The sequence below is a fragment of the Monopterus albus genome, unplaced genomic scaffold (genome assembly GCF_001952655.1).
Source record: "Monopterus albus unplaced genomic scaffold, M_albus_1.0 scaffold271.1, whole genome shotgun sequence".
NCBI classification, from domain to species: Eukaryota; Metazoa; Chordata; class Actinopteri; order Synbranchiformes; family Synbranchidae; genus Monopterus; species Monopterus albus.
The window spans coordinates 751,145-765,682 of NW_018128151.1; the positions used below are offsets into that span (position 1 = coordinate 751,145).

The following is a 14,538-nucleotide window of genomic DNA, read 5'->3' on the forward strand; positions in this document are numbered from 1 at the left end:
AAGGAATCAGCGCTGTTATCCTCCGCTGAGTCCAACAACACGCCACCCTGGCCTGCACGCTATTCCAGCGCACACCCCCGCTTGTTCATATCCGCCGCAGCGGCCCGCAGACCCTTGCTAGCTTCGGCTTGCAGGTGAGCAGCTTTAACAATAGCAATAATTTCGGCGTGAAGATGCTCAATTTTGCGAAGCAGACCACATACATCCATGTTGGTGAAAGTCACTGGTGGCAGCTCATCTAAGTAATGAGACACAAATCTAGGGATATCCTCCCCACATTCGTTCAATACCTTGAGGCATGCCTTAACGTTGTTAGCGTCTTTATGCACTCCCTTATAAGAAACATTACGCTGTGTAGTGACAGACTTCAAAGAGCGTTTTCTTGGAGGCCTCAATCCACTCCGTATCAAAGGTGTTAACTGCTAGCAAAACTATCTCATCCTGATTTAAAGTTCTTATTTTTACAGAGAGTAAGTGTAGAAACTCATCCTCAACTATAACTTTGCCATCTATTGTTGTATAAATCTTTGGTTTAAGATGACCTTTAGCAAACACAGGAGCTCCAGGTGCACGTGCTGGTGTTGCATTCGCCATGTTGAAGTATCCTCTCCAGCCAAAAGAATAAATGCATGATTAGTAATCAGTCAATTATCAAAACTGTTGCAAATTCGTATTTTGTCGATTGCTTAATAATTTCAGCTCTACAATAATCCAAACATTGTCAGTGCTGCTGGGCAAAAGAAGATGCTTACTGAGCAATACTGAAAACTATGGAGTTCCACATTGCACATAATCCTACAATTAATATTTTTCTTGGGCTGGCTGTGTATATGCTAATGCTACAAGATGTTAATCGGAAAGCACCATGTTAAGCCAAATCCATCTTCAGGAAAACTGTATATAATCAAAGTGACTTTCAAAAATAACATACATTGGCATTCGATGAAATCGGTGGAAAAGGAAAGGTTTGTGTACATGTGGCAGAAGAGTCTTATCTGAGTAATGCCAAAGGACTGGGTTAAACAGTAGTTTGATTATTCTACATCAAATTTACCCAAATTTGTGGCAGGCAGGCAGGCAGAACACTAAAAGAACAGCCCTCTTCCCCACCACCAACAAAACACAAACTGAGGGAATATCTTTTCAAAGTATGGTGTTTGTTCCCTTAGTAGAGTTGCACAGACTTGAAGGATCTATGCAAAGGAGTAAGGAAGCTGTTCAGGAAGCAGCAACACATTTAATGTGGGGTTTTCCCATTCATTGTCAACAAATAGCAAAATCACCTGCCCCTTGCACAAAGTAAAGTGGTTTTACTGAGCAAGCTCAGGTAATGTTCTGAAAAATTTTCTCTGCAATAGCTCAATGATTTTTGAGCCATGTTTCGATTATTACAGGCCATGTGTCCCTGTGGGAGTAGCAGGGATGGGGCAAAAGAGCCAACTGTTCTTGGTGTTCTGCAAACACCCACGTCTTTGTTCAAATCTGGAGCTGTTCAGACTGTGTTTGTTTGATGCAAATATTTCAGAGAACTGAAGGACAACTTTCCATTTTCTCACTAGGAACCCTTGCCAACAAAATGACCTCCATGTGAGCTGTGGCAAGAAACAGTGTGGTTGGTGCTTTTCTGAAAATAGATGCCTTCTTAATCAGTTGTAAGAAAGAGCAATGCAAATTCTCACTGACATGATGTGCTCTACTTTCCATTACCTTCTCTGATTGGTATAATAATCTGGTCAAAACAAGGGAGAATCAGATCTCATTTTTATGCTACCCCATAAACACTCACAAACACCATCGAATGTTTTGAACAATTTTGGAGGAGACTAATTGTAAACCAGGGAGGTGTGCCCAGTAAAGTAGACTGTTAGCATGCAGACTAATTGTAAACCAGGGAGGTGTGCCCAGTAAAGTAGACTGTTAGCATGCAGCAGTGTGCTTAATTTTAATCAGCCACCAAGACAGACCTCGGCCCCTATTCATTAGTAAGTTCAGTAATGCATACATGTCCACTAATTGGCTACATGAAGCCAAATACACAGGTGACATTCAAATCCCCCCTTGAGGCCGTGCATTGTATACTGTTGCAATTATGTTGCACCAGGTTGCGTAACAGCTCTGCCTGTTACTTATGATTATTTGGTCAATTAAATGCATCACAAAACCACATTTCACCATCAGGCCTGTGAAAAATCTGATTTATAACTAAAAGATCATTTTAAATATGGAGGCACAAACACAAACACACACATGCTCTAGTGTTTATGAATCATCTGTGTTTTATGCAGTCATTCCAGGCTACATCTTCATTAGCCACTCAGCTGTATAATTACTGCTTTCAGCAACCTTTGTTTTGAGAGGAGCATCACTGATGGCAGTGTGTGAGGGTGTGTGGTTGTGTGTATGATGCATATAGTGTGAATGTCTGTTCAGAAGGCAGGGACCATCTCATTTTAGTAAATTAGGCTAAATGCAGGTGTGGATGCCTGTAGTTAGACCAGAAGACTCAAAATACAACTGCTCAAACTGCACCTCTGGACACAGAGCACCTTTAAATATACATATATTAATGTGTGTTATGTATGTCGTACCTAGGTTATGCCTTTTGCTCTTAGCATGTTCATGGATGTGTTTCTTGGCAAAACAGGCAAAGAAGACGCAGTAGAGGCAGGAATGGAGTCTGTTGAGGTGGGTGCTGCACATGTGGCAGATACATGACTTAGCCTGGAAGAGAGGAGGAGGGGGCAGAAGAGGGGAGGCAGGGAGGGAAAGGGATAAACAGAGATAGAAGGAATTATCATCACAGTTTTGAATGCTGTGTATGTTGTTGCACTAACATATACACATTCACGTCATCAGTGGCTCTGGTTCCATCAGCTAATTTAAGGAAGCAGATCTACTTAAAAATACATATTTCAAAAACATAACATTTGAAATTCCAGCAAGGGTTTAAAGCTGCATTTACCAATACTTTTATGTTAACAACAGATTTAAAGAAACAGGATTTTTCAAATTGGTGTTAAATAGATGGCAACTTGAGTTAGCTTAGTGGAACAGCTGAAGCTGCATTTGAGCATCAGATGAACTTTGGAGTGCATGTTTTTTCAAAACGAGGGTTGTGTTGCTTGTCCGTCATTTTTTGCAGCACAGAGGCACTCTGGATGGAAACATTCAGGGTCGGTGTGGAGGGTAGAAGTGCCAACAACCAAGATGTAGTCTGACATACACAGGGATACATACTGTAACACCAACTTGCAAAATCCCGAACCATTCCTTTAAACAACGTGTCGTGAAAGGGGTCACTCCTAGTGATAAACCCTCAGAGAATTATTACACAGCCTTGTTTTTTTCCACTCAGTTCTATAAAGCATTTTCCCAGTTTTAGCTCACTGTTTTGATTTTCTGCACCACAACCTTAATTTTGATTCTGGGTTTATTTCCAGCACCAACATGCAGTTGTTTTCAGCTAATACAGTAAATAATCCCACTGTATGCTAGCTGTCCGACAACAAACAACTAATGAACTAACTGATGAAAACAGTGTCAAGCATTTATGAGCTAAAACACCAGATATCTTCTAAGAGGTGGGCAGAGACACAACCTGTGAAAAAAAGGAAAATGAATACTGGACTAATATTTGTCAGGATAACAGAATCATGGCTCCATATGAATGTTAATGTTGCTTGATATCTACTCAGCTTGATGTGTAAATAACATTTTTGCCCAATAACTAATAATATGCAACATATTATATGACAGATGAAGATTACAAAAACTACTTTATCCCTACTTTGGTGTTAGGAAACCAACTACTGGACCAAACCTGCTGCAGCTACATTTCTGACTTCAGTTAGTATTTAAACTGTAATTTCTTCTATCACGTTGAAAACATGGTTTTTCTTCAGTCTCTGGCACCTTATGCAGAATCATAATATGGGAGTGGAATGCAATCTATCAGGAACATTTTTAACATTTTTCTGCATGTGTGTGTGTAACAAAAAGAAGTGTAGAGAGTGTGTATGTAGCTGTACGTTTCAAAAGCTTGCAGATGAGAAGCTGGCATGCCAATGAACCAGCATGCATATGATGAGGTGAGAAAAAAATGTGCAAAAGAAGAGAGACAAGACAAAATGAGAAAATCAAAAAAGACAATAACTGGAATTTAGATGCTGGTACAGAAGGTTGATTTCAATGTTTGGTGTGTTCTGATAACTAAAAATCCACTTCAGTCACTTCCTAACATTTGGTAAGAAAGCATCCACCATCTATGCCGCTTATCTGGGGAGGGGCTGGAGTCAATCCTTGTTGACATTGAGCGAGAGGCGGGGTACACCCTGAACAGATCTACCGATCTATCACAGGGCTGACACTTGGAGACAACCACCCACCCACACCCACACTCACTCCTACGGGCAATTTGGAGTCACCAATCAACCTAAGCTGCATGTCTTTGGACTGTGGGATGAAGACGGAGTTGATAAGAAAGCAAATACTATTATTTTCCAAAATGTCAAACTGTTCCTTTCTACACATCTTTTCCATGTTTTCTAATAAACAACCAACCTCCGTTGCTTATTATCTATCATATGCATGGCATGATAGCTAAACACAAAGCAAAAAGGAAGAAAACCAAAAAACATGGATTCTTGTTCCAGTCAAACAGCACACACAACAGCACATGAATTATGAAAAGGCATCAATATGCAACCATCTCTCCTCTGTCATTCTTCCAACCATCAGTGTCACAGTACGCATGTCTATTTTTCTACACACTGAGGACTATTCATGTAGAAATTTGCATCTGCCTGTCAACACATCTTTACATCCTCAGCTAACAGGAGGAGTCTGGAATACCTATGAACATACAATTGTTCTGCTTTAGCACACTGGTCATGTACTAATAGGCCACTCACTCAGTGAGGCCTTGTGATCCTCCTAACACCCAGAGAATACCCTGTGCTCTGTACATGTCTGACTATTTCTCTGACTGCTGCGATGTCAATGATGAGCCATCTGTTGGCAGGATGTTATGTGAGAAGCGCAGAAGAAGGTAATGGGCTGGAAAGATCCTGGTTATAAGTGTGAGGACATTATCACGCTGTAAGCCAAATGCAACAACGTCTGTCCTGACTTTTGAAAGGCCTGCATCCAAAGTATGTAGACAGGTCATCCAAAACAAAGACGTTACACTAAATGGGGGAAAAGTCACTTTAAACAGTAGAGAAACAACAACAGACTTAGTATATCAGGGCTTTTCTTAATATTTGCTGTTGTGTCCACCATAATGAGCTGGGTGCCAAGACCAAACTACAAAATAAAACAACACTTAAGGTTGGTAACTGAACAAAACCCTTTACCTGTCTGCCAAGGAAGCATCACATGAATGCTTGTTTTAATCAAAATGAATGCATCTGGCCTGAAGAGTCACTGCAATGTGTCATATCTAAACAGTGCTGAAGCCTACAGGTATACATGGTTTTTGTACTTTTATACTTTTTGTACTTGATAATTACAAGCATGACCTGATTCTGGATTACTGAGGCAGATACTGAAAAAAACCCTCTGTAAATTTTTTTTAAACATAAAATCTAATATAACCAGTGACACAGGCCACCTTGTTAAGTGTTTTCAAAAGGACTATAACTAAGGTACATTCTGAATAAAACATTTAATAGTTGAAAAACCAACTTCTTTTTGGGTACCAACATTCATGTGAATGCTACTTTGACACATACCATTGATCTAAACATTGTTGAAGACCAAGTACACCCCTTCATGACAGTGGTAGTCCCTGATGGCAGTGGCCTCTTTCAGCTGAATGATGCCCCCCTGCTACACTGCAAAAATGGTTCAGGAATGGTTTGTGGAGCACGACAATGAGCTCAAGATGGTGACTTGGCCTCCAAATTCCCCAGATCTCAGTCTAATCAAAGACCTGAGGTATGTGCTGAACAATCAAGTCAGATCCATGGGGGGCCCACCTTGCTACCTACAGGACTTGAAAGATCTGCTGCTGATGTGTTGATGCCAGATTCCAGAGGACACCTTCAGAGGTCTTGTGGAGTCCATGCCCTGGCAGGTCAGAGTTGTTTTGGGGACAAAAGGGGGACCTACACAATATTAGGCAGGTCCTTGATTCCAACTGTGTTGTTCTGGGGGGTGTCCATTGTGGATAAATAAGACACTTTGGAGACTGACACTGTAATCTTTCAATTCTCAAGCTGAAGGAATGGTTAACATTCAATCTGCATCAAAAGGTCAGTGAAACGTCTGATGCAGACTGTGTTGATCATGACCATCTGAGCACTGACCCTAGAAGTAAAGGTCAGCATGGAGAGGACAGTGAATAATGGAAGAACTAGAGTGGATATACCATGGTTGTAACTAGCCTGAAAAATCTGGTAAGAATACATTTTCCCCAAGGTTAATCAGGCATGACAAGCTTATAAATCCAAAGACTGCAAACAAAACAATTTGAAGAATGTGCTAGTGTGAAGAAATGACATTAGGATATGATAATCACACACACTTGGAGTATGACTCCCATTGAGAGCAGATGGGATTAAAAAAAGTATAATGTAAAAAATATTGTGGTCAAGGCATGCTTGTATCTGAGTGGAAAATCGAGCCACAATCAATAAAATGTAGTAGCACAGTAATACACAGTATGGTTGTGAGCCCTCCTGCCAGCCTTGTCTGTTCCTCAGGGGAGGGTGGGGGCTAAGGCAGAGAATTCAGGCCATTAGGACAGGGAAAGATCCTGCAAGCCTTTACCCAATTCATTTCACTGTACATCTCCTGGAGTACTAGCTCCCACGGATCCCATGTAGATCACAGGAGAAATGGGATTGTACTAGGGTATATACAGTATGAGGGCAGGATACATGTATGCAGCCAAGTACATACTGCAGATGCAAGCGCATGCTAGTATTGTGCATTTCGCTCTGTACTCACATCATATAAAGAGAATCAATAAACATGACTCAATAAAGGAGGTCTTCTTCAGTACAGATGAAGACGCGCTGCATCAGCGTGAAAGCGCGCGAGACTCGTGACACACATCCTATTGCTTTAGCAGTTACACCTGGTTGATCCAGTCATGCAGTGATGCATATCTGTCATTCTGTGTTAGGGTAAGCCGAAGAACGTGTATAAAATACGTTAAGGGGAAAAGAACCATGACTGCTTATTTCATATTTAAACTCATAAACGCCCATTAAGCGAGGAAATGCCACTGTTTAATGCTGGCCTACGGTATGTTGATGGAAGGAATTGGAGACACTGCAGGCGCTGTGCCAATGCAAACAGATGCACATCAGCTTTCTCGTCTATGTGGTGTCTAGACTTGAACTAAGCTAACGTACGGCTGTGCGGGGGCAAGTGGGTGGTATGCTAGTAGCTTGGTGTCAGGTGTTGAGGTTTACATTTAGTTCGAGCCCGACATCAAGACAACGCTAGATCCTGAGTGTGAGTGGTATTAGAATGAGGGCAAAAAGTAGTTTGGTATTCGGTGTCAACTGTTTGTGTTGTTTTGGAAGGGCGGGGAACTGTCCACACACGCGACGTCAGCTCCAACACACACAAACACACACACAGTATGTCATGTCGTACGTTTAGAGTCCTTTCTAAGCACCCATTTTCCTGTGCCACTTGTTACCTTGCGTTTTCTGGTCTCGGCTGAATCGCTCCACACAAAACACTGATAAATAACCCTCAGGTTCTGCTTCCAGTTGTCTACTTTGAAGCCGTTGACATGGGGACAGCCTGCGGGACTCATGGTAGTCACAGCATCCGGCTTTACTGTCGACTGGGCGATGAAACCTGCTCAAATCCTTCAACGCAGACCCAGTCCAAACTGTCTGGCTGACTAGCTTGCCAGGTTCGTTATCCGCCGATTGCTGCGTTCTGGCTAACCGGACCTGTCCTGATTGCAGTAACGGAGACGCACACAGTAACAAACATCAAGGCGAGTTTTCCAGTGTACCTCTATTAGAAATTAGATGCTATTTATCCATTTCTATCCAGAATATCGCTGTACTGGCAGTTGTTCACATTCGCTGAATTACATGTTAGCAAGCTGGCTAAAGTTGGTTAGCATTGGAATTTCAACAGTAGCTTACACTGAGTGCCATCAAGACCCACCTCATTCATGACGGTGGACCAATGAGGGCTGAGGGCTGCGCATGATTGGCGTCTGCAAACGTTCTTTCGGCGGCAAAGTCCCGCCTCTATGAAGTTGGTGCTGCGCCGTGATTGGTACCAGTTTCCTGCGAACCACATCCGCCTATATATGGACGTCCATTGGCTGAAGCATAAATCATCTTCAATATATCAATCAAGAACGTTGCAATGTGGCAATCAAAAGTGGATGTAAATCCAAATCCATGTAAAACCAAACTGATGAAAATCTCTTCACAAAGCCATGAAACCCAGAACTATATTCTTAAACAATTTATTAACAGATCCACAATCGCAAAGCTCAAGCTCCCAAAGGACATGGTAGTTGATTTTATCTGTTAACTTCAGTTCTTGTAATAACAAGCAGTCGAAACTGCTTTCTATACAGTGCTCCAGCGACCTCTAGTGGATCCGACTAAAAATAAAAAACGTAAATGGAAAATAAAAATTAAAACAAAAAAACAAAACAGTGCACCAAATTGTGAACACTCCTCTGTTGTGCCGTGTTTGGTCAACGGCATGTCCCTGTATACAGATATGCTATTGATAATATCTACATTCTAACCAAAAGGAGTGAGAGAAATGATCATTGCAGTCTTTACAAATGTAGAACATATCAAATGTATTCCTTGTCAGCCATAGATGTTTTACCTCATATGTAATGCCCTTGAGTTACGGCCATCATGCAGCAGAACCAAAAACAAACAGTGAGATTATTCACACGTTTGGAACAAATAAGTCCAGTTTTTATTATTGTGGTTTCTGTTAATGTAGCAGTGGCGCTCCAACCTGAACATTGATAAATAAAACACTGACAAAATTGTAATCTTTTTTTCCCATTTTCTGTAAGGGTGCGTTGTTATCCTTAAGACACTGTGAAGAAAGAATATCCAAATTTATCATCATTCCACACAATTAGATTTTCCTTGACCAATGTCCTTATGCAATAGAATGTTTGTTTTTCCTCTTAAAAAAATCCAACTCATCCTGGGAAGAACGTGTTGGGTGGCTGTAGCGTTCTCTCCCTGTCCAAGGCCCCTCAGGAATAACTTGATGTTTTGCTACCAACGTCGTCCTCCTGCGATCCCATACTCTGGGGGGGGGGGGAAAATTTTTTTACATGTCAAGACAGACCAAATGCTTTTAGAACACCTAAATACCAACAAAGGACATTTTTAATATAACATTTTTCCAGCTGTTTACCACATTGTAGTTGAACTATATTGTTTTATACATGAAAACAACCATAACATAAATTGGTATCATTCCTCGAATGATTTAATTTTTCCATCAGTTTATTTCATTCCACCATTATTCATTTTTCTGCCGAACATGGTATCTTTTCATCCATTCCTATGTAAAATGTCCAAAAATGTGAAAAAAAAACACTCACCTTCTGCACAAATTGTGGGTTTACTGTGATTTCTTGATCCATTGATTTTAGTTTCTCATCCAGTTCTATACATTTCAACATCTAGAAGGAGAAAAATGACATAGCATCACCTCAAAAGTAAACTGCTCAAAAATTAAAGGGAACACCTAATCATCACAGTATAACACCAAGTCAGTTAGACATCAGGGACACCCCCCCACCCAAAAGAAAGGGTCTGGTTTTGCATGTGGTGGCCACATACAAATGCTAAATAGTCTTATACTTGTAAAGTGTAGAAAAGCACTATACATCACACTCAAAGCACTTTCACACTACTTGGCCATTCACACTCACAAGCGCTCACGCACCAGTGTTATCACCGGGAGCAACTGGGGGTTCAGTGTCTTGCTCAAGGACACTTCGACATGTTGACTGGAATCGAACCGCTAATCCTCCGGTTAGGAAACGACCCGCTCTACCTCCTAAGCCACAGCCGCCCCCAAATGCTCTCCTTATTCTTCCTAACTGATTCTTCTCAGGTTTTGTGTTTTGTTAGTGTCCTTGTCACTACTGGTAGCATGAGGCAGTACCTGCAGCCCAGTCAGGTTACACAGGTAGTCCAGTTACTCCAAGATGGCACATCCATGCATGCAGTCAAAAGAAGGTTTGCTGTGTCTCCCAGCACAGTCTCGAGAGCATGGAGGGGATACCAGGAGACCGGCTGTTAGCCCAGGAGAGCTGGACAGGGCCATAGAAGGGCAACAACCTAGCAGCAGCACCTTTGTGTGAGGAGGAACAGGAGGGCCACTGTGAGAACCCTACCAAATGACCTCCAGCAGTTACTGGTGTGCATGTTTCTGACCAAACTGTCAAACAGACTCCATGAGGGTGGCATGAGGGCCCAACATCCTCTAGTATGACCTGTGCTCACAGCCCAGCAGCTGGCTTGGTGTTCTCCAGAAAACATCAGAATTGGCAGGTCCACCACTGGCCCTCGTTCTCCTCACAGATGAGAGCAGGCTCACACTGAGCACATGTGACAGGCATGAAGGAGTCTGGAGATGCCGTGGTGAAAGTTATGCTGTCTGTAACATCATCAAGCATGACAGATTTGGTGATGGGTCTGCATATTTTTGGAGGGAAGCACAGACCTCCAAATCATAGCCAACAGTACCCTGACTGCTGTAAGGTACCGTGATGAAATCCTCAGAGCGACTGTCAGATCTTATGCTGGTGCAGTGGGCCCTGGGTTCCTCCTGGTGCAGGACAATGCCTGGCCCCATATGGCCTGAGTGTGTAGGCAGTTCCTGGATGATGAAGGCATGGATGCCATTGACTGGCCCTCACATTCCCCTGACCTAAATCCAATTGAGAACCTATGGAACATTATGTATCGGTGCATCTGATGCCATCGAGTACTAGGAATGGGCATTTCAAGCTAAAATGCTATTTGTTATGTGCTAGGAACTATTCAACAATTATTCAAAGGTCACAGACCTGCCCCCTGCCACACACACCTTTGAATCATATTATAAGTTGCCATAAGAAAACTCACACAACTTGGATGAGCCTGTGACTTCAAATTTTCACTTTGATTTTCAGTGTGATTTTGAACACAGCCTCCATGGGTTGATGACTTTGGTTACCATTGACTGCTGTTATGTCATTTTATTCTGAACAAATTATACAGTGTGCATTATTAAAACGTTTTAAACTTGAATAATCGAATCCAATGTGTGATCTAGTGTTCCCTTAATTTTTTCAGCAGTTTAGATACTAAGGATAATATCGAAGGGATTCAGACTTAAAATTAAGTCAATGCAAAGTGAGACAATGCTGAAAATAGAGATGGGCAGCCTCACCTCTTGGTCAATTTTGTGGAGCATTGCTGGGTTGTTGTATTTTTCGGGGTTGTCGTGGAAGCAGACCATACCATCCTTTTGGTTAATGCTAGCATATATCTCACCATCTTCGATCTGCAAAGAAGGACAAAGGACATGAGGAAAGCTCAACACAAAGGTTTTTGTTCTGCTCAATAGTAAACTGATACAAAAGGTACATTTAAAAACTTCTAAGTTATCTGAAATTGTTTTCAAGATAAAGACACATTCTATCTTCTAAGGTTTTGTTCCTTGTAGACAAACTCACCATGTGTAAGACATATTTCTCTGCTTCCTGGGGTCCGGACAGCTGCACTCGACTTGCCATATCTTGCAAAGACAGCGTCAGGAAGGTCTGTAGGGGGCACACAAAACAGATACAGATAGTAAGCTAAATTAAAATAAAAGATGTTGTGACCACATGGACCCTAGTAGAAAAGTTGTTTGGGTCTTTGCATTTGGTTGATAAAAGAGAGATGAGAAATCTGTCATCAGACGTCACCTACATTCATTATTGACCTAAGCATGGACAATATTAATGAAAACCATTAAGGATGATATGGCCTAGAATTAATTAGCAAGTGCAAGAATGTTTATTGCATTTTGTCAGAATTTCCCGGTAGTTTATAAAAATGATTCTTAATCTAATGACATCATTAATATACCAACAAACCCAACCTGGATACAGCCAAAAGTGGATAGATACACGGACAAAAGGTTTAACCAATCTCAAGACTTCACAGTATCTATGTCTTAAAAGTTCTACATATGGATTTTACATGACATCTGAGGTCTGGTACAATACTTCAGCCAGTTTCTCTTTAACAGGCAGGAGAACACAAATCAAAGCTACATCATGATATTAAGATGAACAAAAATATGTCATCTTAAAATATGTCAGCTCTCATTAGGATACACTGATCGATTACCCAGAGCTGGCAGAAGACAGCAGTTTTTCTCAGTTTCCCAAGCATGAGCAACAGCTGGTTATCAGATGTCTGGGTCTGCCTTTATGCACAAACACACAGTTTTGGGGCTGTTTCCCCATCATTCTGATTACTTGGAACAAAAGCTGACTACAGGATTGAGACACATTTCCAGCCATCTTAATGCACTCTTGCTTTATTCTATTTTGCCAAAGTCCTTCCTCTGATTAAACTCATTCCATGTTAATCCTAAACTGAGGTCTAAATTCCTCAACCCAAGTATAAAAAAAACAGTTATACAGTACAGTTCACACTACAGCCTGATCAGGTGAATAAGTGAGGGCTGGAAACTTGCACTCACATATTCTTGTGAAAACATCTGGTATGCGTTAGTATAGAAATAAAAGAACACACACTCATATAACAAACACGTAGACACACCCACCTTTGTTAGCCTCTGAATGTTCTTCTTGTAGAGGGAGGAGAGGCACTGTTTGACCAGGCCTGTGTTGTTGTCTCGTGTGAAGGTTTCGCTGTGTTTGTTGACGACACTGCGCAGCTCGGCTGGATTGTTGGTGGTGTAAACCTGAGCTAACTCGTGGTAAGCATTGCTCAGGGGCTGACGGTAAAGGGATAGAAGGAAAACACATTAACAGCAAAATAAAAGATAAGCTGCATGCAGAGATCTTTACTGGCTTTCACAATGTGTTCACACTGCAACCAACACAATCACTGAGTCACTGAAGTCCTCTCATTTCCTTCAGAGCTGAATGGAAATTAGATAATATGTGGAAACCCAAACACCATTCATTTCACCCATACCATGCATCCTCACCTTAATGAACCTCCCTACTATTTGTGAGGTGTATTTGGGCAGCTGCTGCACTTTGCCATGAAGAATGAGTGACACCAGGATGTATTTCTTATAGGCTTCCAACATGATGTGGCTCACTGCCATGGCTGGAGTGGTTATTGCCTGACAAGGAAAAATTACAGGCGTGACCACTTACCGAATACCACAGAGAAAGTGATAGTTTAAAGTAAATTCAGGCAACATAGCGATACATTCAGAAGACAGTTTGAAAAGAAATTTGCTATTACAAAACAACTAGATATGCGAGTGCCAACAAAACACAAATAATACCTGTTCATAAAAATACAGTGCTCTTTCGAAGTTTTTGAGGCCTGTGTAGATCATTCCACCATAGTAGTAATAACATAAAAAGTGCTTTGCATCGTAGGCTCCATTCTCCTTACAGATGTCCATCATGTCTAGCTCCAAGAAGGGCAGGGCGGGCTTGAAGCACTTTGCTAACAAGCACAGCTGCAGGGAGACAGGTATGTAGTGAGGGTGAGTGACAAATTACATGTTGTCTTTGAACAATTTAAGAGAACCCTAAAACAGCATATTCAACCAAGTATGCATTTGAGAGGAAGGCGCAGTTGAAGACAATGGGATAACTTAGATGTTGATGCTAAGATAACAGATCACATTCAGTAACAATATGTGAAAGTTCAGCATAAGGACTATAAGGATGGCAGCCATGATGAGGATGCAGTAGTGACTCACCTGACACAAGTCTGCATGAACTGAGGTAAGTTGGTTTGTGTTCATCTGCATTTTGTCTATTGCCTGTTTTAGGATGCCAACACCCCTCAGTGGCTGTCGGAGAATGACAAAATGTGAGTTATGCAGCTGCAGCTTGCCCGAGGCATCCAAACACACTATATAACACTTTAAAATGAATTCAAAATGTTAGATCATGAAGAAAAAAGGAAAACTTGTTTCTTTTGGGTGTTTTACACTCAGTGCTGTACTGGTGATGAGATGACTCATATGGCCTTGTCAGTCAGTGTAAAGGGAAAAAAAAACACTACAAATTCACTGATGCCAAAGTGGAAAGAGCTTTTACACCAAAATGTATACAACACTTCACCCACTGAAAAACAACACTGCATAGTGTCCTTTAAGACATCATACACGCACCATAGGCAATTTGATAAAGACATTACTCTTTCTCAGTAACAAGAACAAAATGGAGACTAGAAATGGATGTATGTCTCTGCCAACCAATCAGCTTTACAGGACTGGGACAGATGTGAGGTCACTCTGACCTTGACCATCAAAATTGAATCAGTTCATCCGTGAGTTCAATTGGAAGTTTGTGCCAAATTGGAACAAATT

General features: G+C 41.5%; 2 protein-coding genes across 5 annotated transcripts in view; both read right to left on the bottom strand.

The window, feature by feature from the left end:
• Window positions 1–8,791, bottom strand: part of usp22 (ubiquitin specific peptidase 22) — a 23,823-nt gene extending 15,032 nt beyond the window's left edge. Inside the window, exons 1-3 of one of the 3 annotated variants that reach the window (XM_020622030.1) lie at window positions 8,140–8,207; window positions 7,655–7,921; window positions 2,589–2,721 (exon numbers count right to left, since the gene is read on the bottom strand). In XM_020622030.1, the coding sequence (XP_020477686.1) occupies window positions 2,589–2,721; window positions 7,655–7,774 (253 nt within the window). In that variant the 5' untranslated portion in view covers window positions 7,775–7,921; window positions 8,140–8,207. The other 2 variants (XM_020622028.1, XM_020622029.1) reach the window with 2 other exon arrangements.
• Window positions 8,792–8,891: 100 nt separating this feature from the next.
• Window positions 8,892–14,538, bottom strand: part of cops3 (COP9 signalosome subunit 3) — a 9,392-nt gene continuing 3,745 nt past the window's right edge. For both annotated transcript variants that reach the window (XM_020622032.1, XM_020622033.1), the window contains exons 5-12: window positions 13,924–14,016; window positions 13,498–13,677; window positions 13,189–13,329; window positions 12,799–12,972; window positions 11,696–11,782; window positions 11,410–11,523; window positions 9,569–9,649; window positions 8,892–9,268 (exon numbers count right to left, since the gene is read on the bottom strand). In XM_020622032.1, the coding sequence (XP_020477688.1) occupies window positions 9,215–9,268; window positions 9,569–9,649; window positions 11,410–11,523; window positions 11,696–11,782; window positions 12,799–12,972; window positions 13,189–13,329; window positions 13,498–13,677; window positions 13,924–14,016 (924 nt within the window). In that variant the 3' untranslated portion in view covers window positions 8,892–9,214. The remainder of the gene's footprint in view (window positions 9,269–9,568; window positions 9,650–11,409; window positions 11,524–11,695; window positions 11,783–12,798; window positions 12,973–13,188; window positions 13,330–13,497; window positions 13,678–13,923; window positions 14,017–14,538) is intronic.